The 25,516-nt window shown below is 51.4% G+C and overlaps 1 protein-coding gene across 3 annotated transcripts in view; it reads right to left on the minus strand.

The window, feature by feature from the left end:
* Positions 1-19,085, minus strand: part of BCL6 (BCL6 transcription repressor) — a 25,104-nt gene extending 6,019 nt beyond the window's left edge. The window contains exons 1-7 of one of the 3 annotated variants that reach the window (XM_039234207.1): positions 19,039-19,085; positions 8,501-8,539; positions 7,494-7,665; positions 5,302-5,523; positions 2,601-3,572; positions 1,829-2,013; positions 312-479 (exon numbers count right to left, since the gene is read on the minus strand). In XM_039234207.1, the coding sequence (XP_039090138.1) occupies positions 312-479; positions 1,829-2,013; positions 2,601-3,572; positions 5,302-5,523; positions 7,494-7,654 (1,708 nt within the window). In that variant the 5' untranslated portion in view covers positions 7,655-7,665; positions 8,501-8,539; positions 19,039-19,085. Of the gene's footprint in view, positions 1-311; positions 480-1,828; positions 2,014-2,600; positions 3,573-5,301; positions 5,524-7,493; positions 7,666-8,500; positions 8,540-9,698; positions 11,167-19,038 lie in introns of those variants that run through there. The other 2 variants (XM_039234209.1, XM_039234208.1) reach the window with 2 other exon arrangements.
* Positions 19,086-25,516: the final 6,431 nt, after the last annotated feature.

A 25,516-nucleotide genomic window follows, 5' to 3' on the forward strand; every position in this document is an offset into this window, starting at 1 on the left:
GGGGGGGGCAGGGACCCTGGCCAGCTGAGGTGGGGGGGCAGGGACCCTGGCCAGCTGAGGGATGGGGGGGCAGGGACCCTGGCCAGCTGAGGTGTAGGGGGGGCAAGGACCCCGGCCAGCTGAGGTGTGGGGGGGGCAGGAACCCTGGCCAGCTGAGGTATGGGGGGGGCAGGGACCCTGGCCAGCTGAGGTGTAGGGGGGGACAGGGACCCTGGCCAGCTGAGGTGGGGGGGCAGGGACCCTGGCCAGCTGAGGTGTGGGGGGGGCAGGGACCCTGGCCAGCTGAGGTGGGGGAGGGGTCAGGGCCATACCCGTATGGACGGTCTTGTGGCTGGCGAGGTTGCCCTTGTAGCGGAAAGAGGCCTGGCAGCGGTCACACTTGTAGGGCTTGTCGCTGTGCGTCTGCAGCGTGTGTCTCTTGAGCGAGGCCTCCTCAGAGAAGCGGCAGTCGCACTCGTTACAGAAGAAGGCCCCATTCTCTGTCGGAGGTGGGGAGGGGCACCAAAGTCAGAATGGGGATGGGGGGCCGGGCTCCAAGACCATGTCTGTCCTCTGCAGCTGTACTCAGTGCCACAAAGACCCCCCTCCCCACCTCCACCCACCCAACATTCCTGGGAGCCCAGAGCAAGGGGCCTGTGGCGTTTTCTTTCTCTTAGCATTTAGAGTCTCAGTCATGGAGGAGCAAAGAGACAGATTTGAGTATTAAGGTTCAGGAGGGAAACAAACCAATGGGTGGCCATATGGCCTGTGTCAGCTCTGAGAACTGACGTTTCTCTTCAGTTTATAGTTTTCTCTACATTCATACACAGGAGCCCTCGAGCAAGACCCTTCACCTCTCTGAGCCTGTCCGTGTCTCCAACTCCAAAATCGGGACAGCAACGCCCCACATCCTGGCTCACAGGACATACTGTCTCACACAAACCATCCTAGCCATGTACCATATAAAACCCAATGATGCTTGGAGACCATTAAAGGAGGATGTAATGGTGAACAGGGTCATCCTGTAACTCTCTCTGGATTTCATGTCCCCCAAACACTCCTGAGAGATTGGGAGAGCCATTGAGGACGGGAAGTAGATACAGCGGCCCAGAGAGAAGGGACTAGACGCAGGGAAAAGGCAAGTGGCCAGGGGGACAGATAGGGACAGTCCCCACTCTCCCAACCACACGTCCATGACACTGTGCCAAATCTCATGGTGTGAGTAATTGATTTTGTTTCCCTTTTGTTATAACATTCTGAAGATGACATGTCACAGTGTCTCACCCCCGATTAGGTGCTACTGGGCTATCCTACTGATAAAAACTGGGGATGCCAATCACGAAGTATCCAATACTTCAATGTAATCATTCAGCTCAACTCATCTAATTCAGCTAACATTAGCCGAGTAGTTACTCCACGCTAGAAACTCTCCAGGACCCGTGGGAGACACAGGAATGAGTACGGTCAGCTGCTTGTCCTTACAGAACGTGTGGCCTAGCAGGGGGACCTAACACAGGTTGGTCGGGGCAGCTGGGTCCTCAGGAGCCGAGAAAGCTCTGGGAGTTCTAGCCAGGCTCCCTTTGCCGGAATGCAGCCGGAAAGGCGGTTGGGTCATTCACTATCAGCCCAGGTTAATGCCAACACCTCATCTATTGCTCCTGTCTGCCTGGTTCAAGAGGTCAATAGCGGGGTGATGGACTGGTGATGTTAAAGCGCCCATGACCTTCTGGTCGGGGACTTCTCCCAATCAGTGACAGCAGCATCCGTGAAATGGAAATGCGAACCCCTTAGGGTGGGGGGGGCCTTCCTTCTCCCTATTAGGGCAAAGGAAGGAGGGAAAGGGACTCACCACAGCTGGAATCTGAGTACTCAGACTGAGTCTCTCCCATCTCCTCGGGGAACGTGGGGCCGGCGGTGTGGAGGCACATCTCTGCGTGCTGTGGGGACTGAGAGCCGCAGGACGTGCACTTGGGGGGGTGCAAGTAGAGAGGCGAGTGGCTCTCGCTGCTGCTGCGGGGGGAGCTTGTCAGGGACCTGTGGGCAGGAGGAAAGAGAGCCTCAGCAGCTGGGCAGGGAAAAGCACCCCGCCGGGCCTGGATGGATGCTGCCCCCCCACTTCCGGTACTGCCCCCCCAACTTCCAGTGCTGCCCCCTACTTCTGGTACTGCCCTCCCCACTTCTGGACTCAGGTGAGCCCAGAGCTGGGCTGCCTCACTCTGGATGTGGGACCACAGAGCTACCCTCACGAAAACCTCCAAACAACGACTGTCCTGAGATGACGGGGTCAAACTGGACCGACACCCCAACCCAGGCCAGTTCCAGCTCACAGGCTCACTCAGTCCCAAGCCGGTATGAGAGCGCCCTGGCACGCCTAGGCCACCGTAGCAGCCCTGGAGATTCGTGACATGCTCGTCACCCACAGAAGGCATCTCTCGTGCTCTGATGCAATAGGTCGAGGCTGAATATGCTCCCTTACTTAGGCTAATTCAATCAATGGGCGCTCATTCCACATCTCCACCATCCTCAGTGTTCAGGGAAGGAAAAGAACACAGCCCCCGCACCCACCGGAAGTGACCGTGTGGGGAGCCCTGATCCCAGGCCCAGACCACCCGGGACAGCACCTGTTGACGATGTTATTGAGCCGGCTGGCCTGCGGGATGGTGGAGTCCTCCCCGCTGGCGCTGAGCTTGGTGGGGGACTGGAGGTCAAGGCTCTCGGGCTCCATGGGCGGCTGGCAGGCTGGCGGGGCGGTGTAGGCTCGAGGCGAAAGGCGGCCCAGCTCCGCCTGCTCGGGCCCCTCTGGTTTGGCATTCTGGTTGAGGCTGTTGAGCACGATGAACTTGTATTTCTTCCAGTTGCAGGCTTTGGGGTCGGTGGGGCTCTTGGCCGGAGGCGAGCCAGAGGTCTGCAGGATGCAGGCGTTCTTACTGCTGCAGGACTCCGTGGGTGAGTTGGGCTGGCAGTCAGACTTCTGCGGGCTCTGTGGACTCACCAGGCCCTTCCGGTTCAGGGGTGCACTGGGGGGCTCGAAATGCAGGGCAATCTCATCCTCTGAAGAGGGCCTCTCTTCCTCCTTGCCAGCCTTGTCACAGGGGAAGTACGGGGCGTTCCGGGCCGAGGGGGCGGCCGGCTTGGGGCCCTCGGCCACACCGTAGTGCATGTCACTGCGTGCCTCCTCCGGGGCACCCTCCTTGGGTGAGTAGAGGCCGCCGTGGCACACGCCGGGGGGCATCTCCATGGCCGGCCGGCTGTACTCGCCGGGGACTGGCCTGGCGCTGTCGCAGGGGAGGGCCCGCTCCTTGGGGAAGGGGTTGGCCACGGGCATCCGGGCGTCTCGCAGCTCCTCATCAGAGAAGAGGAAGCTGCTGACCGGGAGGTGGCTGTACACGGGGTACGAGGCCGGCGGGGTGGACAGGCCGCTGTACAGGCTGGGGGCGAATGCTCTGCTCTCACAGCCAGGCGCGCTCCGCAGCGGCAGGCTGTTCTCCACCACTTCGCGGCCCCGATAGGCCATGATGTCCTGGGGCATCAGCATCCGGCTACTCAGAAACTCTTCGCGGGGGGGCTTGATGGCCGGCACCATCTCAGCCTCGCTGCAAGAGAAAACAGAGCGGAGACAGGGGCCTCCAAATCAGAGCCAGCGACCAGAGGACTCCACGAGCGACCCTGGCCTCTGTGACCACATTTGTGCTCGCTCAGCTAGACGCCAGGGCTGTGGCTCAGGAGGAGGGAAATAACTGCAGTTACCAGGCTTGTTTTTTTCCCAGGAACCTAGCAACTCAGCCCACAGTGGGGGAGACCAGACCCGGAGAAGGGCAGCGAGTCAGCCACACACTCTGTGCCTGCCCAGACATGGTATCGCGTGGCTGGTCGCACAGGCATACATGTGTGCACATCGGAATTCTTCAGATATCCTAGAATGGAAAGCCTTCTGAACTCTCATCTCATTCCATCTGTGCAAAATCCTACAAAGGCTCACAGTTAACAGAGCCCGAACCAATGAGGGAAAGTCAAGGGAGCCATGTTCCAGCTCGTCATAAAGAGGAGCTTTCTAACCGGCCAAGGTAGACAGTCTCTGTTTTACACACGTGGAAACTGAGGCTCGGGGAGGGGAGAATTCATATCGTGCTGGTGCCACGTGTTCCAAGATCATGGATGTACGGATGCCCTGTTAGAAAGGATGCAGCCTCCACACTGGCTGGGGTCCTGGGCAAGTTTACTTTGGGGGACGGGCAGTGTATGCCAGTCCAGAAAGCCATGGTTTTAAAGCAGCCAGACCTGCTTTCCAATTCCGCCGTGTCACTTAGCAGCTCCGCAACCCTGGGCAGGTTACTTAATCACTCCGAGCACAAGGCCCCACCCAGAGAAAGTACTGGCAAATGACAGCAATGACGCTCTTGCCACCGTGATTACCCACAGGAGACAATGAGCCCTGACTGCCCACACTTGAAGGGACATTATGTGGGCGAAAAATAGGCCAGCTCAACAGGCTCATAGTTAACAGAGCCCGAACCAATGTGGGAAGGTTAAGGGAGCCACATACCAGCTCGCCATAAAGGGGAGCTTTCTAACCGGCCAAGGTAGACAGTGTGGCACTGGGAACACTGGCTTCCCGGCTCCTGGAGGTGTTCAAACAGAGGCTAGGAACCCTTCTGTTTGATAAGGGCTGCAATCACCCTCAAACAGCTGAATCAAATGGTTCTAAAACAGTCAAGCCCTGAGCTTCTGCTCCACTTAGCATAGCTCTTCCCTTTGTCGGCTCTCTCCTCACCTTTAAACGACAGTCATGTCTGACCGGCCATCAGATAGGGGAATAGACCCAGTGAACTCAACGTGATTCAGTAAATGGTCCTCTCTAGTAGGAGCCCAGCAACGCAAAAGATGAGGAAGGCAGCCCCCAGTCTGGTAAGGAGAACTAAGGCGCCTATGTAAATCACTGTGATCGAAGTCTAAAGGAGAACTCCATATGCAAATAGTTAAAATGGAGGGAAGGTCTAGAGGATAGGCCAGGGGCTTAGGAACACAGACGAAGAGCTGAGGGAGGAAGAGCGGTAATGGCAGAAACATCCATGGAGGGACTGGCATCCAAGCCTGACACGACAGGAGGGGTGGAGGGAGAGGGCACAACAAAGGAATAGAAGAAAGCAAGAGGAAAACACACAGGGCATATCTGGAGAGCACCGCCCTCCCGGCACCCAAGAATTAAGACAGTGGAAGTGTGCAAAAAATTCACGGAGATGTACTTTGTGGCCCATCACAGAGGCCCCTGCATGCAAGCGCTATCGAGGCTGTCTGCAGGACTCCCTCTCCATGGCAGCTCACCTGGCCTTGATAAACTTCCGGCAGGTGTCCACAACATGCTCCATCTGTAGGTACATGGCTGTAGCCATCACGGCCATGATGTTGCCCTCTCGCAGATTGAGCCGAGAGGTGTACATGAAGTCCAGGAGGATGCAGAACCCCTCGGGGTTGATCTCAGGATCCAGGTTGATCACACTAAGGTTACATTTCAGCTGGTCCGTGAAGATGCTGTAGAACAGGCCACTGCAAAACAAACAAACACGGATCTATCACAGACGGAATTTGCAATCCTTGACAGTCAGTGTCAGGGCTCTGTGCTCCCCTCCCCCGGGCCTTGCTCCAGAATTTCCGTGGCAATTAATGATACCTGCCATTTATGGAGCGCTTATTAAATGCCAGCCATTAAGCACTTTACATACATTATCCGGTGTCCCTCACAACCTTGCGAGGTAGATATCATCATTCTCCCCTTTCCAAATGGGGGAACAGAGATCAGAAGTTAAATGGTTTTTCTCAAAGTCACAGAAGCAGTTTTCCTTATGGTCTTAAATGCACGGATCACCAGAGTGAAATTGAGCCCTCATGTGCAGTTACCATTTTTAGTCTCTAACTTTGAGATAAACTTTCCTCTTCCTAGGATCCTTGGTTTTAAAATGCTCTTGTAGGTTTGTAGAGACAAGGTGGGTGTTAATGATAAATAAATAAAATGATGCCTACAGGGACAGTCTGCTGATTTGCTGAAAATCCAGAGATTGCATGAGGCCGATATTCCTAGAAGATATAAACGGAACCTCAAGCCACGCCTCCAAGTCCCATGCTGTCTGATGGAGGAAAGAGTGCTCCATTACAAGTCAGGATTCTGGGCTGTCATCTGGATTCTGCTGTTTCTTAATGGGTTGCCGGAGGTGAGCCAGACTTTTACAAGTCGCTGTGCGACCTTGGGTGAGATATTTAACTTCTCTGTACCCTGGTTTCCTTGTCTGCAAAGCCAGAACCATAGCATCTGCCTCACAGGGTTGTGGCAAGGATGAATATGTAAAGGGTAAAGAATGATGCCTGGCCCACAGTAAGCACTTGGTTAATATTTTCCATTACTTTTATTTCCCTATAAACCTGTTTTTTCCACCATTACAAAGCAGGTGCTTGGGACCCCTGGGTGGTTCAGTTGGTTAAGTGTCTGCCTTTGGCTCGAGTCACGGTCTCACGGTTCATGGGTTCGAGCCCTGCATGAGGCTCTCTGCTGTCGGCACAGAGCCCACTTCAGATCCTCTGTCTCCTCTCTGCTTCTCTCTCTCAAAAAATAAGCATTAAAAAAAAAAAAAAAAGAAACAAATAGGTGCTTGTTGTAGATGCTGAGTGAGCTCTCTGCTAGCAGTAGAAATCCCTGACTTTACATCAGTTCACCTACCTGTGTCTTTGTTTTATTGTCTATAAAATGGAGATAATTATGACTCCATACCATGCCTCCCTACAAAGATCCAGGGAGAAGGCATAATATAAAATAGCTCTGAGGGGCGACCGGGTGGCTCAGTCAGTTAAGCACCTGACTCTTGAATTCAGCTCAAGTCACAATTTCACAGTCTGTGAGTTCAAGCAGTGCGTCGAGCTCTGCTCTGGTAGTGTGGATGGAACCTGCTTGGGATCCTCTCTCTCCCTTTTTCTCTGGCCCTCCCCCACTCTCTCTTTCTCAAAAATAAATAAATAAACTTGAAAAAGTAGCTCTGCGTCCTTGAAATACTTGCCAAATACGAAGAATCGGCTGGCTCGCTCTCCCTAACTTCTCTCCCTAACTTACACACATATATCCTGAAACACCCATGGGAATACAGCCACAGGATGAAATACATGCAGGTACAGAACAAAAGGGCAGAAAATTTCAAATTCACTTGCTTGAAATATTGTAAAGCCTTCTGTGACTTCTCCTTTTTTCACTGGCTAACTGGTTACCACATCCTTCTCCGAACACATCCCTCCTTGGGACAGTGTACGATTTCTTCCCCATCTCTGCTCGCAGAACAGAAACTCTTTCCCCTCCCAAAGTGCACTCATTCATTCGCTCCCTGAGAACTTACCCGCTGGGCCACGCGCTGAGCTCTGGAGGCAAATGCCATGTAGCTCCGGACCCAGCAAAAGGCCCACCCGCTCTGTCTCGCTGTCTGCCCAGCCCGTCGCTCCCCTTTGACACGTCCGTCTTTCCCCCCCAGACCCCTCACCTGCAGGCCATGAGGACTGTCTTATGGGCCCTGAACTGCTCGCGGCTCACGACGACGACGACATCGGTCAAGATGTCACGGCTCCGCAGGCGATTAAGGTTGAGGAGAACGTCACTGGCATGGCGAGTGAACTGGATACAGCTGTCGGCCGGCGAGGCCATTTTGTCTCCACCTGGGCCGCAGAGGGGAAAAATCTTGTTAGTTCTCTAGGACCCGACTCCTGCTTGCCAGGAGTGTGACAACGGGCGGCTCAGCCCACTAACTAACGTATGGGATGTAAACCGAGGTCCCGTGGGTTTGGCCCGTTGACCCATTTGGGGCCCATCTCTGGGCATCAGTCAGAGGGGAAAAGTAACGCTTATCTAACAAAAGCCTTTCGGGGAAAGCAGAAATGAATGAATATCCGTGGAGCGTTTTTCCCCACATACCAACTACTCTGCCAGGCACCGAGAGGCAGGGAGTGTGTTACGGGGAGAGAAACCGCACTCAGAAGGTTAGCGTGCTGGCTTTACCTGCCGCTAGCTGTGTGGCCTGGGGCAGACGGTTGACTGTTTCTGGGCTTTGGTTTCCCCAAAATGGGGGAAATAAGACCTATGTGTTTGTAAAATTTAGAGATATGTGCCTGGGCTATAGTAGGTTTTCAAAAATCATAGCTATTCTGGTCCGGATCTCATTTCCTTATCCCAGCCACCATCTGTTCTCTCCTCTTTTAGGCTGTAGAATCGTCTGAATGTACTTCAAGCACCCAGCACCCGGCTGGTGCATAGTAGGTGGCTGCATTGAATCCAAACCAAGAAATGAGCGAGAGGATGAATGATCATACAACAGTGAAGCCTGCCTAACGCAGGGGTGAGTGGGTGAGGGCTGGGAATGATGGAGAAGGGAACTGGCTACCCTTTATCTTCTCTAATGAAAAGTGGCCAAGTTCACAGCAACACGCCTGTTGGCAAATTCAAAAGAAACGGTTTGTCCACCAAGTTTGGAAGCATATAATTAGATTTACTTACCCAATGCCTTGATTCACAGTCCAAAACGTCGCTTAAAATCTGCAGGGAAGAGAAAAAAAAAAAAAAAGGAAAGAGAAATTGATTTCATGAATGTTAGATTGTCCACTGTAGTCTTATTTTAGGACGCACGTATTTGGTTTTACTTTGGTAGCTGCAGCCTGCCGGCTGGAGTGGCTGTACATACGACAGCCGGCAAACATTTTTCCAGGTCTGCTCCTACAGAAACAACAGGCACCCAAAGCTAGGCAAGAACAACGTCTTTACCCTGAGTACTGGGAACGCAACTGCACAAGTCAATTACATGTACTCAAAGTAACAAATATATACCAACCAAAGCCCCGCCCCCCCTCCCCCCAAGTTTACAGGAAAGAAAAATACAGGAAAAGTGGTTCTTTGATTATCAATCAGGGGCCTAAAAACTCTGGACAATTTTCAAAACTTGCTAAAATATTATCTTTTAAGTCTTAAAACGGTTTCTCAGCCTCTACTGGGTCAGTACCGTTATCCCTATTTCACTGGTGACCAAACTGTGAGCCAGGCGTTCAAGTGGCTTGCTTAGGACAAAAAGCCAGGCAGCAATTCCCGACTGCCTGAAACACTTAAGACTAGCTACAGGATCTGCAGAATACACTCTGAGATGGCTTAGCTATGCTTTCCTCGAGAATCTTTGTCTTTTTTCAAAGTTTCCTCTTCTGTGCCTCCGGGATCTAAGACCAGAGGAGTACTACAAACTTCCAAGCTTGTGCTCCCTCTGCTGGCGAAAGATTTAACTGTGCGCTTTAGCTGAGAACCGGCCAGGGAAGGGCCCATGTAACATGGACCCGCTCCAGACTGGTTTCTCTAAAACAAAGTAATTTTAAAGGACAGGTGTAGGACTCTCCTTTATGATCACACGTGGGCCGCACAATAAAACAGTATCTGAATCCTCTGCAGCTTCTCTCCTCCCGCTTTAAAAATCGTAGCCCTTGAGAGCTATTTTCCGGGTAAAGGGGCCTGAGGCCAGGGGAGGTCATGTTGGGCTGCGTAGATGGTTAGTGGCCCAGCCCTAGGTCTTCTGGCTCAAGTTCCTGTCCCTTTTCCAGATCAGCCTACGTGCTGTAGAACATGCAAGACATTACCCTAATGTGGGTGAATCTCATTCTTAAGTTCCTTCCCCCACACGAACACTTTGCCCCCATTCCAGGCTGCTGAATCTTACCAAATGAGCACTCTAAAATGAGAAGTTTCCTTGAGTCTGTAACCAAACACTCTGACATTTCTCTGTGGTCCCAAGTGCCAGTCACTCAATCCCATCGGCTTCAAGGTTAGTGTGTGCATGTGAGTGAGTGAGGGTGAGGGAAGGGAATGGGGAAAGGGAGAGGAACAGAAAGAGACAAAAGAACCTATTTCCTCCTCTCCCCATCCTAACTCAAGATGCGCAAAGAGCGATACACTAACCTGTCCTAACCAAAGTTCAACGATTGTCTCCGTTGGAAAAGAACACTGAAGACACACACGAGAGGTTCATTTATAAACCGTCTTCTCTTCCCCCCATGGAAAACATCCCTGAAGTTTCTGGACTACCTAAGGCTCTCCTTTCACCAGCTTCAGCCACCAGCTCGCTTGTGGATTTCCAGTCACAGATTTTTGGAACCACAGGAAGCTCAGATTTGCCATTTCACCTTGACAAGTGGCAATGACTCACTCCGTATGCAGATCAAGAAACAAACAAACAAAATATTTCCATCTCCTGCCCCTTGGGGTGGGAGGGGTGTCTAAGGTCAGCCAGGCCCTGGGGCTGGGCACTTCTCATCCTAAACCTCTGCCTGGCTTGGTCAAAAACAAATGCACATGCTCTGAGGCCCACAGTTCTATTAAGCCCACTTCTTCTCCAGCTAGTTTTATCTTAGGGGACCCCACGGTTAGGGAGTGCGTGTTATGGCGGATATGGGAAGCCATGCCTCCCTCTATTTGCTGCAAGTGTGGAAGGACCCCTAGCAGCGGCTCAGCTTCTTACAGACCGCTTGGGTCTTTCCCATCCATTATCCTATGTGATCCTTGCAACAGTCCTGATTAACTGGGGAGGTCACTGAGGCTCCGCGGAACGAGCCTTGCCCAAGACCGAAAGCTCATCTCCAGCAAAGTCCTGGACAAACTCCGTCTTACTTGCTTCAGCCTGGAATCCCATCGCCGCCACACACAATGCTCATTACACAGAAACAACTCTGCCAAAAGAACAGGGCTGTCAAAGAGAAACTGACAACTGCAAGGGCCCAGACGTGGGCTCCCCCCACCTCCACCCCTCCCCAGCCGCAGTAACCACGAAGTGAGACCTAAATATTGTCTTTCCACCCACACACTTTCTCTCCTCTGCCTTTTTCCCTCTGGATTTTCAATTCGGCACCTTGAGGAGAAGGCAGATCTTTTAAAAGAGCTAGAGAAAAGAGGGGACCCCTCCCCTTTAAAAAAGGCAGAGAGGGAAGAGAAGGCAGCAGAGGGGGAAGGCAGAGACGGGAGAGGAGGGGAGAAAAGAGCGAGAGTGAGCCACCACGGAAGCCCCCATCCACCCCTTCCCTGTCTCCACCGCTCGGCGAGCACTGCGCTTCCTCTCACGCGCTCACGCGGTCACAAAACCGGAGCCCGGCGCGCCCCAGCAAGCCCGGGCAGAGTCGCCCACCCCGACCTTACCGTACCTGCCCGCCAGGGACCGCCCACCCCAGGGCGTTCTGTGGGTACCGCGGCCCATCTGCCCGAAGCCCCCGCGGGCGCGTCGGAGGCCCCGCGGTGAGATCGTGGCAACCTTTAATTTGGTTACTTTCAAATAAAACGTTTCGTGCACTTCGGTAGCTAACATTGTGTGTGCCTTTTTTTTTTTTTTTTCCTGTTACGCCGTCAAGGCAGTGGGCAGTGAGGGGAATGGCACAGCCCTCTCATTCCCGGAACGTAGTCGATCTCAGCTCAGCGGATTTCACAGAACACTCTCTGCCTATCGCCGGCTCCAACGAGAAGTAACTTTCCAGGAAGCTGCCGGCCCCCGACGGCCGCCAGGATCGCTGCCTGCGGCGCGAGGGCCGCCGGGGATTCACCCGGGGGTGGGGGGGGTGCGCGCCCAGGGAGGCTCGCGGGGAACAGGCACACTTTCCCCTAAATCCCTCGCCGGCGCCCGATCCAGGATTCTGAGTTCATCCGCTCCAACCCTCCCCCACAAGAATTTTATACATGGGGAAAGTCGCACAACTTAGTAGCAGAGCCGGTCTAGAGCCCAGGAATTCGGGTCCAATCGGAGGCTCATTTCATGACTTCAAATTGCCTAATTCTGGCGTTTGTTTGCCTTGGTGCGTCATTTATTTATTTTCTCTCCCTTTTTTTCTTCCTCTCTTTTTGCTTGACCTCTTCCCCCCCCTTAAGGGGGTGGTTAGGCCAGGCGTCAAGGTAGAAAGACGGGAGTCCCTAGGGCTGAGGGTCTCCAGCCAGTGCGCACCAGCCGACCTGGAAGAAAACCAAACCGAAAGCCCCTTCCGCCTACGTTGGCAAGTAGGGGAACCCTGCTCAACTCGGTTTCCGCCCAACGTCTTTAGAATAGGAGCTGCCAGGCCAAATCTGGCCAGGTTTCTGGATTTCGGAAGCCGATTTCTCCGAAACTGTAGAGACGGGGTTAGGATTGCGCAGGGAAGGGGGGTGGGGGGCACTGACCCCAGCGCGCGCACGTGCGCGCTCCAGGGTTGCCTCGCTTTCTCTTGGCCTCCCTCGGAATTATGACCCCTGGCCGCCCTCTCCAAACTGGTGCTAGTAGTGGGCCCCGGGAGGAATTTTCCGGGGCGGGGGGTGGGGGCGCGCGAAAGACGTAGCCCCTGAGGCCACGGTCGCGTCCAAAAACCAGCGGGTGGCCTCTCACGTGGCCGCGCATCCCGTCAGCGGCGGAGGCGGGGTCTGGGCACTAGGTAAAGACTGGGCCTCGTCCGCCTCATAAAGTCTTACTTCGTGGCTTTCTCATCCATTCGCCCGGTGGGATAAAGGTGAAAGCGAAGGTTGAAATTTAATATGGAATGGGGGTGAGTATCTAGGAAGGGAAGTTAAAATTAAGCACATGCACTTATTGGAAATTAGGAGTCCCGTGGTTCCGGGAGCTCAACCTAATCATGTTTTACCGCTGCCTAACGCTAGAGGGAGCCCTCCGTCAAGGCTAGAAACCGACAATATCCATGGAGCCCCGCCCTCCTTCCCATTGACCTACTTTGGACACAGGCTCCAGATTTGGAGAATGCCTTTCGCATCCCCACCCTCACCCCCACCTTTCTCTATTCCGGCCTGCCGTTGGATTATTGGTAATCTAATAACACCAATAACTCGCTGAGAAATCCCAAGGAGACTCTGGAAGTGCAAAGCACTGTTTCGGAGTAGGAACGAGGAATTTTAATTAAAGCTGGAGCTGCCGTAGTGAAAGCAGCATCAGGGCTCTTGCCCAAGGGCTCCCTTTCTGCGCAGCGTCTCAGCTAACTGGCTGCTCTAGTTTAGCCACAGTGGTCCAGCGGTAGGGGGTGGGGTTGAACCGCGCGGTTGTTTTTGTTTTAAGGGAGAAACACTGTTCGCTCTCTTGACTGGGGTGCGGGGGGGGGGCGGGGAGGTGGAGTAGACAATAAATGAAAGCGAATTTGATAACGCGGTAGCCTGGGCAGGCGCTTTGGGTGACCGAGGTGTGCGGGGACATTATGTCCTGACTTTATTTCTATCACGTTTCCTGCCAACGGCGCTCTTTGAAGCCTGCAAGCTTCTAGGAAATGCAATAAAATAGAGGGATGTGTTTTATCATCAGATCTGAAGAGGAGCTGCAGAAGGGACGCTCCCCGTGCGCCCAGCCCGCGACAGCCTTCCAGAAAGAGCCGACAGACAGTGCTAGCGAACTACATCCCTAAGCAAAGATATCTCGGCCATCCAGGCTGGACTGGGCTCTGCCTTTGCAAAAAGGCTGCCGAGGGAGGGGCGCGGCATGATGTCCCCGAGCAGACAATGCCTTTAAAAATCCGATCTGGACAGAAGTCAGCCAAGGTCTTTCTTCACGTTAATGAAGATGGAAGGCACTAACTGTCCTTGGAAAGCGATGAGTCAAACTTGACCGCTCTTCAAACACATCCCCAGATTCGTTTCCAACCTGAACAGAGGCGCGTTTCTCCTACGCGGCCTCCGACAGTTCCCGCAGTGGGAGAGGCCGAACTCGATTCCCTAGGACCAGGGAGGTGGAGACGGCAGCACCTCTGCGGGTGTGAGCGCCGGCGGCCGTCGCTAGGGGTCGCCGGCACCCGTCCGCGCGTTTTGCTATCTTAAGTTTTCAGCTCCAAGAAAATAAAACTTTGCTTAATAAGAAGCTATTGTGGCCCAAATTGTACAGCGATTACACTCTGCTTGTCCATATGACCCCCTCCCATCTTTCTCACCCCCCTCCATAACTGGTTTCTTGTCGAGTCACGAAGCAGTGTGGAAGGAAGGGGAAGAGTTATTTCAGTATCCAAATGGGACCCTCTGGCGAAGCGAGGTGCGTCTCTGCAAGTCTAGGGACTGGGACTTAATCACCCACGAACACAGGCACTCTCCTCAAGATCTGAGACCCCCACCCTCGTCACTACATCAGGCTGTCCATATCTGTCACTGAAAATCTTATGCCGTACTTTCTAAAATTTCTCCAAGACACCTGGGGAACTGTCTCCAGCGACGCTGCCCTGAGATATTAAAATCATGGCTCTCCTTACTGCTCCTTTCTTGTAGATACTTCCAAGAAGCAGCGATAAACTCGCCGCTGACTTTAAGCCACTGACCTGCAATTCAGAAGGTAAACAATCTGTCCCGGTTAGGGCATGACCTCACCAATAACAGACCCCCCTGATGAGGCCCGTTTCCTCACTGTAAAGAGTTTTACGTCCTAGACCCCCCCCCCACACACACATGGCATCCCGCCACCACCCACTTCACCCAGCGAGAAGCCACAGAGACAGAGAGATGGTGTGTTCAAGGCGGGTTAGCTATTAAGCTTAGTGAAGGGAGGCTGATGCCCCTCGCTGGGAGGCCGTGGACAGGACAAGCATCAGGAGAATTCCTCATTTTCATCCATCTGACCCAAACTTTGGAGGTCGGATGTCATCCTCACTGGATGGTCCCCTCTGTCAGTCTTAGCACCTGATCATACTTGGGAGACCCCAAGGTGACAGGGTCGGCCCACCGCCCCAGGCGGGGAACCCGGCTACGGTCTTCCACTAGGGGGCAGACTCAGTCCGTTGGAAAATCAACGCGCCGCCACGGCCTTCCACAACCGACTGTCCCCGGATTTTTTTTTTTTCTTTTTTTTTTCTTTTTTGGGTCTGTTAGGGGGAGGAGGTTGCCTCTACAAGCAACTCTGCAAAACATTTAATTAACGGATGTAATTCCGTTCTTCCCGATGCTCACTCCTCTAGCAACCGCAGCGCGGTATCTGGAGCTGCGTTCACAAGTTACACGGTGATTTCTCCAGCCGGAAGGGCTGAATGTGTTAGAAGGGAGGAAAGGGAGCGCTTGTCTTCAAAAAGCAGAATGGAACTCGAAGGGATAAGCGGAGCTTCTTGCCAAAAACTGGTCGACCCGCAACGAAACTCGGGAATAAGCTCCTGATCCCTACGCAGCAAAGGGGCCCTAGAGGCCAAGGGCAGGGTGGCGCCCAGGCTTGCCGCGCTCGCAGGAGACCCCGCCGAATGATGATGGTCTTTCGGCGGGGCTGCTGGTCGAGGCGGGGAGGCGGGGAGGACTGGGAAGAGCCATTCGTGGCTTCCAGGGGGAGGAAAAGGGGGCGAGCTTCACCACCACGCAGCACCCTCGCCCCGGTCGCGGCGGCGGCGGCGCTCGCACTTGTTGCGCAGTGCGGGACACAGGCACGCGCCGCGCTGCGTCCACTCCCAGAGAGCTCCCGGCCCCGCCAGACCCGCTGCCGTGGCCTGCGCCCCGCCGTCCACGAATCTCCGTCCCCACCCCGGCCCCCGCGTACACCACCGTCGCCGCCAGCAAAAGCACAGGGCTTCCAATCCCTGGTTCGTTTTTACACCGAGACATTCCTCCTTATCTCAATGTCAGGCTGGCAACAGAATTCAGGTGCTCTGAGAAGTCAAGTCCAAGGGGGAAGGAGCCTACCTCCGTCTAAAGAACTCACCTAAAGCCAACTAGACCACCCTGGTGCGCGCGCCCACACACACACACGCGCACACACACACGCACACACTCACACTCGCAACTTCTTGGCCTATTATTGACACTACCCTAGCTGGAAAGGAACTCTTTTCCTCCCCATGTGAGAAGTCAACTACAAAGTCCTTTCTTTTTAACTTAGTTTTATCGCCTCTCTCTAAAGAAAAAAAATTCCTCATAAGGTCATTTCACAATGTTTTTCAAATATTTGACTTTTGCAAATAGAGAGTTTCACCCACCAAGGGGTGGCGCTGCCGCACCACCACCTCCGAATCTCAAGTTTTTCACAATAAAGTGGGTTGTGAGTGTGGCTGCGGGGCAGGGGAGAGAGGGAAGGAAGGATTTTGACATCTCGTCCTGGCTTACCCATTTACTCAACCAATAACTGGAACTCCAGGGCGCAGCAAACGACAGCTTAAGAGTTTAGAGTCCCATCCCCATCCACCAAACCCAGAAGAAACTGGAGAGTCTTTTCAAGAAGGCATGGGGCAAAACCCTTCAAAATTGAGCATAGCCGAAAAGGCCAGTTGGAGAATTCCCTCTTCTGGCTTCCTTCTCCTTCAAGCAGTCCCGTTTACCTACCAATAGCTTTCGGCCTTACTGTCACTGTCAACAGACCCTTACTTAAAACAAGCCGATGCTTGGGCCTGCAGTATTGGAAAGTGTTCCAAATAGGATATTGGAAACTTCTATTTATAAGTGGGGGGAGGGGATAATATTTCCCATCCACAGGTTTCTATTTCAGCCTGAGGACTCAACTGCAGTCATTTTAGCAAGGGAATGCTCATCTTCTGTCACTCTCTTTCCATTTCCTCCTCCCCCAGAGGCATATCCTTTCTCAAAAAAAAAAGTATATATTTTAAAGCAAGAATGTGATTTCACCTCATTCCTTTGAGCTCATGTTTGCTACCTCCAGGAATAGCTTGTGGACTAGGGCCAGATGAACTTCAACTTGGGCTGCAGATTTACGAGGTTCTGTTCCAGTGCCAAAGGCTCTTGGTAGTAAATAGTGAGCAAAATAGATACCTGTCTCCTGACAGATCTTGCCGGCCCCTCTCTTATTTTTTTAAGTTATTTATTAAAACCACACACACCTTGCAAAGAAAAAGGGAAACTGACAGTCTCCGTAGAGGAAGCCGGTGGCATCGCTTAGAGCCACAAACTGTATTTCTAAACAGCCCTTTCCCTGGTTCCCTCTGTCCTGCCCCAATTTTTTTTTTGACAGAAAAAAATGCATATATTGACACTTAAAAAAAAGTGACAAGATTTTCCTCCTGGAAACTATAAACTGAATGGAAACAAAATCCATAAAAAATTAAATTAGTTTCCTGTAGCTGGTGGTGGTGGTAATGGGGATGACCAGCTTTTTGTTGCAGTCAGGGACCCTGTAACAGCTCTGGACTTTCGGTATCTTGTTTGGGGTCTTTCTCCCTGTTCAGCGGTCTGGACCCCCACCACCAAGTCTTAACCACTGCAAAAAGGGGCGCCCTCTAAAAGGGTCTTTTCATGTTTTAAAAGATCTACTGGGTTGTGTTTTTGTTTTCCAGGGGGGAGCTTTAAAACTAGTAACACTAGTTCTATTTTCCGCCAGAGTTCCAATACCACGGCATCAGAAAGGCAACGCAATCCACAGTTCTCAAGACCTTGACCGCGGTCACTACATCCCGCAGCGGGGTGGCCCCTAGCTCCCGCCGCCCGAGAGCGCAGCCGATTTCCAACTCCCCACCCGCTCCCGCCCCGGGCCGCCGCCGCCGCCGCCGCCGTCCCCCGTTCCCACTCCCTCGAGGAGAGCCACAGGTTGCAAATCCAACCAACCTCGCAATCCGTGTCTGCAAAATCACTCACAAAGATCTCCCTTTCGCGCCCGCGCCCCCTCCTCCCGCGCCGGGCCCCCCACCCAGGGCCGCAGGGAGCCCTTCTCCCCTCCCGGGTCTCGCACGTAGGAGCGCGGGCTGGGGCTGTTTGTTTTTCCCCTCGTCCAGTGCAAGGACCTCGAGAACCTGAAGCCCGATGTCGGCGGGCTACTCTCCGGCTGGCAGCTGTCTTTTTACCAAGCTCGCCCGATGGGGAAAAAAATAAAAAATAAAACAAAATTTAGGAGAGACAGGGAACAGCCATTGGGAGCTAACACCGAGTCACGCAGCGCCCAAAATACAAACACCGCGACCGCCAGAAATCCCGCCACCTTCCCGCTCGGCTGGGCCGTCCTGGGAAGCTTCCCGGAGCCCCCGCACGCCAAACGGCACCGCAGGTGCAGACGCGCACCCCTTGGCCACCCACCCCCCAAATCCCTGTCCCGCCACCAGCCTCTCGCCTCAGGATGGGGCGAGGGAGAGCGCGGGGGTTCCTGACTCCCTCGACTGCAACATGAAAGAATAATTTTCAAAGTATTCAACATCCCCGCCCCCAGGCGAGCTCAACCTCCCCCAACACACAGGGTAAGGGGACACCGAAACACTCGGATCTCGTTAGGAAGATCGCGGCTCTAAAAGGAAATAGTAGAAACGATACTTCAACTGGGTTTATGGAGGGGAGGGGGGGGGCGAGAAAAACAAAACCCGAGGAGTTCGCTTGCATTTTTCCTCCCAAATCTCGGCTCGGCAGGGAACCTGGAGGAGCGAGGCCGGTGGAAGGGAGCCAGCGGGGCGAGCGCGCGCGCAGCCTCCCTCCCCGGCTCCCGGGGTCCCCCCGAAGGACGGGCGCGGAGAGGGAAGCAGAGGCGAGGCAGAGGAGGAGGGCGGGAGGCAGGGGCGAGGGAGCGAGGAAGGCGGTTCGCAAGCGAGGAGAGAGGGAGAACACGCAGCCGCCCGAATCCAGCGAGATCACAAGCCGCACGCCAGCAACAGCAGAAAGAGCGAGAGCGCGAGCGCGCGTCCTCCCCGCCGTCCGGGGCCAGACCGCCCCCAGACCTGCCCCGAGCGCCCCCCGAAGCACCGTCTCGTCCTCCCGGCTCCGGCCGGCCCCTCAGTCCCCTCCTTCCTCTCCTCCACCTCCTCTTCCAAAACCAAAACAACACCAGGGAGGGTGGCAAAAGCCTCCCCAAACCGGCCGATGCACTCAAAGACAACAAGAATAAAATAATAAATATATAAAAATCTAGATCCTAGAGTGGGAGAGACGTGGGACTAATCTTCGGCATTTATTTTAACACCTGACAGCTAGAATAAATAAATATATACATTTATATCAATAGATACACATAGGAAACTTGGAGCCAAAGCATTTGGCAAGAGCGGAAAAAAAAAGAATTAAAAGGTAAAATAATGATCATGAGCAGCGGCGGCGGCAGCGGCACCAGCGGCACCAGCGGCGGCGGCGGCAGCAGCAGCGGCAGCGGCAGCAACAGCAATAATCACCTGGTGTCCGGCCTTTCCTAGAAACTTCTTGCATCACCACTTCTAAGAACCCCAGTTCTAAGAATCAACAGAGCTCAATTCTCGGAATTTGAGCTGCGGACTTTACCACTGCTACGTGGCAGGGGAGGACTCGGTGTCAGCTCTCCGGGACTGCGGGCTCTCCCGGCCCCTGGAAAGCCCTCGGAGCCACAGTATTTTTCCAGTTCCAGGCAGATTTCGAAGTCTGCGGCGGCCGGGCGTCTCGGATTTGGAGGCTCCGGGTGGAGGCTGGAGGGGCCGGACGGCGTCCCCCCCTCCCCGGGTCCGGCGCGGTGGTACAGGCTGCTCCGCCAGCGTCACGTGGGCGCCCCCTCTGTGACGTCGCCGTCTTCGCTGTAGCAAAGCTCGGCCTCTGGAATTCTGAGAACTAATTTGCTATTCGGTGACATAAGAGGGGGAGTGCGCTTCGCTTTCCCGGGGTCTGGGGCTAATTCCTCGTCTCCTACCCTTACACTCGGCTCCTCGAGCTAAATAACACAAAAGGGAGCGAGAGGTTCGACCCGGTGGAAAAAGTCTGTTCTGTCTAGTAGCTTTAGAGGCGAATAAGAGGAAAAAAAAAAAAAAAAAAAACAATAAACACCACAGCTCTTTCCAGCTAGAATATTAGGCACCACGAGAAAAATATTTGCCAAGCAGTTTTCGGTGGGTTCCTTTGCTTTCTTTTATTTGGGTCGGATTTTTTGGTTTGGTTTAGTTTTTTTTTTTTGTTTTGTTTTTTGTTTTTTGTTTTCTTGTGGATGTGGTGGCTTGGGATGTTTTGGTTGTTGTATTTTAATGATTTTCGGAGTATTTTTGCTTCGGATTTTTGCCTTTTGCAAGTTTGTGGTGTTACGTAAATAGTAGGATCCCGCATCGGTTGGATTTTGGTATGTGTGCGTGTGTGTGTGTGTGTGTGTGTGTGTGTGTGTGTGTGTGGTTCCCCCCCATCTAATCTCTCAAGCGTTTTAAAGAAGATGTGTTATTTTAATATTGATACTATTGAAAGCAGCTTAAATATTTGATCGCATGTATTAGACCCAACCCCCATTTGTGGGGAGGGTGGCGGCGGGGGGGGGGCGGCGGCTGCAATTTTCTTCTCTCTCTTGGACTTTTACTGAGAGGAGGCTTTCCTGCGCTTAAGGGACATGTTCAGAGGATTTGTTTTGGTTTGGTTTTTTTCTTTCCAGGACAGCAAGTGGTGGGTTTACTCTTTCTGTTATTGTTGACTGTTAGGAAATTTCTTGTTGAAAGAAACGTGTGTGTATTTGGGTATGTGTATGCATGTGTTCTACAAAATTGTGTGAGCCAAATACGGATTTGTGTTTTCCTTTTTCTTAAGGTCTTGATCCTCCCCGCACTCGCCCCCCCCCTCCCCCCCGCTCGTTTCAAGGTCGTTGTAAAAAATCTCTTCTGTCTGTGTTTAAGAGATCAGCCGGAGGGAATTCTAAAGGCCTGCCGTGCCAGAATCGCAGATACTGCGTGTATTTAGAACAGACTGTGCTACAACTACAGCTTTGCACGCAGCACAGTCTTAGCTTTCGAGCCTAGTTGGGAGCAGGAGGAGAAGGGGGAAATCTTTCTTTCTTTCTTTCTTTCTTTTTTCCTTTCTTTTTAAAGGCAAATGCAGTGCAGAATCATTTCACTGTGGGCCTTGGTTTGTTTATTCAGAACTGCCAGTTTCCCTATTTAAATGTTGGTTGGGGTTTTTTCCCCTCCTACTCATCCCCGAATGAGGGAGACTCTTGTTTCTTTTATGTCTCTCTCTTAAAAGAAGGGTGTGAGGGGAAAATAATATTTCAGATTCCTCAAGAATTAACCCAAAATGTTTGGACCAGAAGCAGCTTTCAAAGGTCAGACTGTTCTGAGCCTTGGCTAGGAGAGTCCTTCAGGGGACTCATTAAATTACAGATGAGTTCTTAAAGGTTCCACAAAATTTCTGCACATGTTAATTTCCAAAAAAGATACGTCCCAAAATAATCTACCTCTCCCAACCTCAAATTTGAGTTTATAATGGAGAAGGGGCAGAGCTACGTAAGATCGCGGGCTGCTTCTTGGGATATTTGGGCTCCTGTTCCCAGGAAAAGTCCGCAAGAAGTTCAGATCTATGGCTGAAAATGCTGTTGTCAATGCACACCCCCGCCCCACCACCTTTAAAAGGCTGTGTTGGGAATTTTAGAACCAGGAGAGGTCCAAAGGGGTTGATTATTTCCCCCCAAGGTCTGGAGCTTAGGAAATATGCCTAAATGTCTGTTTCTATGAAATCTGAATATTTTAAAACTTATTGACAGATGGATTAGTGCAGCCTCTGCAGAAAAACCTGTCTTGTAAAGGATTTTTGAAAAATATACAGAGGCCTAATCCTGTCACCGTTGTTGAAATGAACATTTTACCCCCAAAGACACATGATACTGTCAAGTGCAGATTCGTTCTGCCAGAAGGTGGACTGTCTGCCTTTTTATTGACTCCTTCCCCTTCCTTTTCAGAGTTTCACATGAATTCCACTGGATTCAAAATGATACCCCGAGTTTGCTGAAGTGATTTTCTCTGTGCTTTTATACATGTGAGATATTTTTTTTCCTATCCTTCCAAGCAGCAAGAGCTTCAAGGTTTCTCGGGTGTACCTGTATGGTTTGGAATGTGAAATGTATGGCTCTGCCCTATTACTGATCCTATGATAGACATTACTTGTATGAATTTTGGTTGCTTTTATAATCAAAGTTGCCATCCTGCCTCACTGGTCCCCTGCCATTGCCGCCGCCCAACCCTAAATGTTAAACAGTTTGTCCCTCCTGCGTTCTCTTCGCCACTCCAATCTTAGCCCCATGGGGGCGCTGCAGAGCAGAGGGAAATCTGCTCCCACTGGCCGTAGACCCAGCCAGAATGGGGGCTGGGAAGGAATTCAGCCGTCTTGTACCTCAGCCCTTTTTAATTCTTTGCAGGGAGCCCTTAGAGGGAAAACTCACCCAGCGTGGTTTATAGATAGTTAACCCCCCCCTCTCCCCACAAGGGACCTCAAACCTTTTCAGCCCATTATTTCTGGGACCAAGTGCCAGAATCCCACATTTCTACGACTGTTTTTTGTTTTGTTTTGTTTTTGCCAAATCAGTGTTGACGCTGAAAGAAACTGATCAGGACCCCGTTAAAAGGCAAAAAAAGTACTGAAAATAATCTGAAGATAGAGACCACTTTAAGTAGATCCCTATCTCTCTACTGAGCGAACAATGCAGAAAATTGTATACCCACCTCTCAGTCTCTCTTCAGTTCCTAGGCGCGTACCTGTCAGATTTTATACCAGTTGAACTTCTTCCAGAATGTCCTCCTCTCCCTCATTCTTGATCTCTCCCCATCAGTAGCCAGTTGGCATCACTGTGTGGGCTCCCTCACGCCAGCCGTGCTATGTTCTAGGATTAAAGAAGGGATTGACTTGAATGTATTCAGATTCTTTCAAATCATCCTTAAGAAGCTCTAAGGAGAGATCCATGTCTGGGGGCTCCCGAGTGATTCCTGTAGACTTGGAGGGACTGTATACCAAACAGTCCTTTCATTTAATGGTCACTGGCTATTAATACTCAGAAGACCCGGCCAGCCCCTTTGCCCAGGGGATGGGCATAGTGATTTGGTTCCTGAACGCAGGTGCTGGGTAAATATAAGCTTTGTTACAAATAAAATAGCCTGGCCCTAATATTACATTTATTTAAGGAGAGGAACCGATTTTGCATCTAGTTCCCCACAGCCCAGGCATAGCTGAAAAGGAAGCTCTCCTTGGAATAAACACCTTGTCCTCTTTTTACGGAGGCTCCAAACGGGAAGTTGGTCTCACCTGTCAGGAACTTCTGATCGCTCTAAGGCTTCACATCTCAGAATTACAGATTTTAGAACTGGAGGGAACGTTTTAGATCAATCACTCGACTCCCCCCAGGCTTCCCTCTTTCCAGAGGACAGGCTGACCCGCACCAGAGGCACACGGGACCCCAGGACAAAATTGCAAATGGAGTTTCCTTTGATGGCCCTGCGTCATTTCAGGAGAATGAGGGTGATCTGGCTACATGGCTTTGGAGGAGAGTATCTCGTTTTCTGGCAGAACCGAGGAAAGCAAGACGGCTTTGGGCTCCTTGTAAACTGTAAATTATTTCTCGGAACGAACTCCAAGTTCTGACGATACTGCATTCGGATGGACATTTGGGTTCAGTTATGTTTGTCTCTGGTACCGTGCTATTTGTGACTTCTGGTGGGTATGGAAGATGCTGTCCACCCAATTTATAAAATGTTACCTATTCATTTTCTTTCAAATTCTTCATTCAGACCTATTGTAAACGAGCTCCCTATATTATCCTTGGAGAAAGAAAGGAGTTTTCTTAGATTATTTTAGAGAAATTGAGCAGAAAGTTGAGACATAAAAAAAAGGAAGATGATTTCCAGCTACTACCTTCTGAAAAAGAAGTGTCAACATTTAATTTTGATCCATATGCTGCCTGCTTTCAGCCTGTTTTATTCTTAAGACTTTTTTTTTTCCTTTAGAAACTTTTGCAGCTGAGCTCAGAGTCCCCACCCCAACACTGATTTTCCACATTTTTCTCACTTATTTAAAATGGAAATGGATATCTGAATATCGGGAGCTTAAAATAGAGAAGTGATGGGGGTGAGGGGACGCCTAATCATTTGTTTGTTGCACTGGATCACTGTTTTGAATAGCAAGGTTTTCACTTCCTATGAAACTTCAGCATGAAGGAAAGCAGCAGCTGGACCAGAAAGGGATGAAGAGAGGAAAGCCCTTGAGTGTTTGTAAACTCTGGGTAGCTGGCCCACCCTGCCTGCGGCTGAGCTGCCTTTACTACCTAAGGCTAGAAGTGGAAAAACTTGATTAGCGTGTTGTGCCTGGATTTTTTTTTTCCCTTCTTCTCCACACCGCCCTCTGTACACCTGGCCATGCAGAAGCCTATCTGAAGCCCGGCTTGATGGCAGGGAGAGCTGGAGAGCGGAAGAATGTGCAGAGGGAGGGAGTGCTTCGGTACTTTTCCATTCACATCTCCACAGTGGCTTTTCTTGTTTATTTCAACCTCCACCCGCAGAAACCTTTCAGCTGCCTGAAATTCGAGTCATTAACTGTTCCCTGAGGTCAGACTACAGATGCTTGGTGCATGTTTTCCTACATGTCTGTGACTATGTAACATATGTACAGACACAGACACACACACACACACACACACCTCCTCAGGGGCATGGTGTGAGGTGGGAAGGAAAAAAAACCCAACAACCTGGATTTGTTGCCAAAAAACCCTTAGTTTCTAATTACAGTTCTGTCCAGAACTCCCTTCTAGAACCTGGAACAAAACCACTTGTCTGGACTCAGTTTCCTCAACGGTGTGAAGAAATAAGCTGGGTGATTTGCATGATCTCTATTTTGTTCTAAATTCTATACCTTTATATCCAGACATATATTTACGTGACTTTAAGATGGGGGAACGGAAAAGGAGCTGTATCCATATGTGTACCTGGTGTGGGGGAAGGGGTTAAAATTTAAACTTCTGAGTAAAGAAGGCAGTCCTAGAATCCTCACCTCTATCAATTTTTAACCAATTGTAGACCAAAGTCTGGGGTTATGCTGAGTGGGTCCAAAAACCAATTGAGGATTTTTAAAGTTGAGTTGGAGGAGACAGGCTCCGAGACCTTGTACCTTTGATCTCCAACATTCATAATCAGCTGTGACCGTTCTCAAGTGTATTTTCAGTACCGTAGTTCTTTTTTTCTTTATTTTTTTTTTCCTTCTGTTTGTTTTTGGAAACTGTCCCAGTCAATGATAGGAAGGAGATGACACTTGTAAACTGGGCAGTCTTTAAGCCACTGGGCTCCATGTGGATGTGAAAAATATGTCATAACATTCACACACACGCACGTGCGCACACACACACACACACACACACACACCCCACAAGAAGAAAGGGAAAAAACAGCCCCAAAAACCTAGAGAGAGATTCCTGGTAAGAAACTTAGAGGTAGCTCAGCCATCACTGCCTTGAAGGTAATTATTTGAAGTTACAGGAAATAACAGATGAGGAGTTTGCCCTTACAAACAACAACAACAACAACAAAAAGCCTTGATTTTCTAGAACCCACTTGAAGGCAATGAAAGAGATACTTTCAATCAGTATTTCCTATACTTTTTTGATCTCTTTAAAAAGAAAGGTCTAAGGTTTCTCAGGCCTGATTGTCTAGACGAAATAGGGTCTTTAGCAGACTTCAGCAACCTCAAGAAGTGATAAAGCAGCTTCTATTTATTAGCAGTGGCCTCCTCGTTACCCCCATTTCTCCTTTGGCTTAGACTTTCTGCAATGTCGCTGCCCGCGTACAAGCAGACACGGAGTCCGTTATATTCCCTCAGTGTAAAACTACTAAGTTACCATATGCCAGAACTGGAAGGGCCCTTAGCAGCAAATTGATCCAATGCTACCCATGTTACAGA

The sequence above is a fragment of the Hyaena hyaena genome, unplaced genomic scaffold (genome assembly GCF_003009895.1).
Source record: "Hyaena hyaena isolate Hyena2069 unplaced genomic scaffold, ASM300989v1 scaffold_84, whole genome shotgun sequence".
NCBI lineage: Eukaryota > Metazoa > Chordata > Mammalia > Carnivora > Hyaenidae > Hyaena > Hyaena hyaena.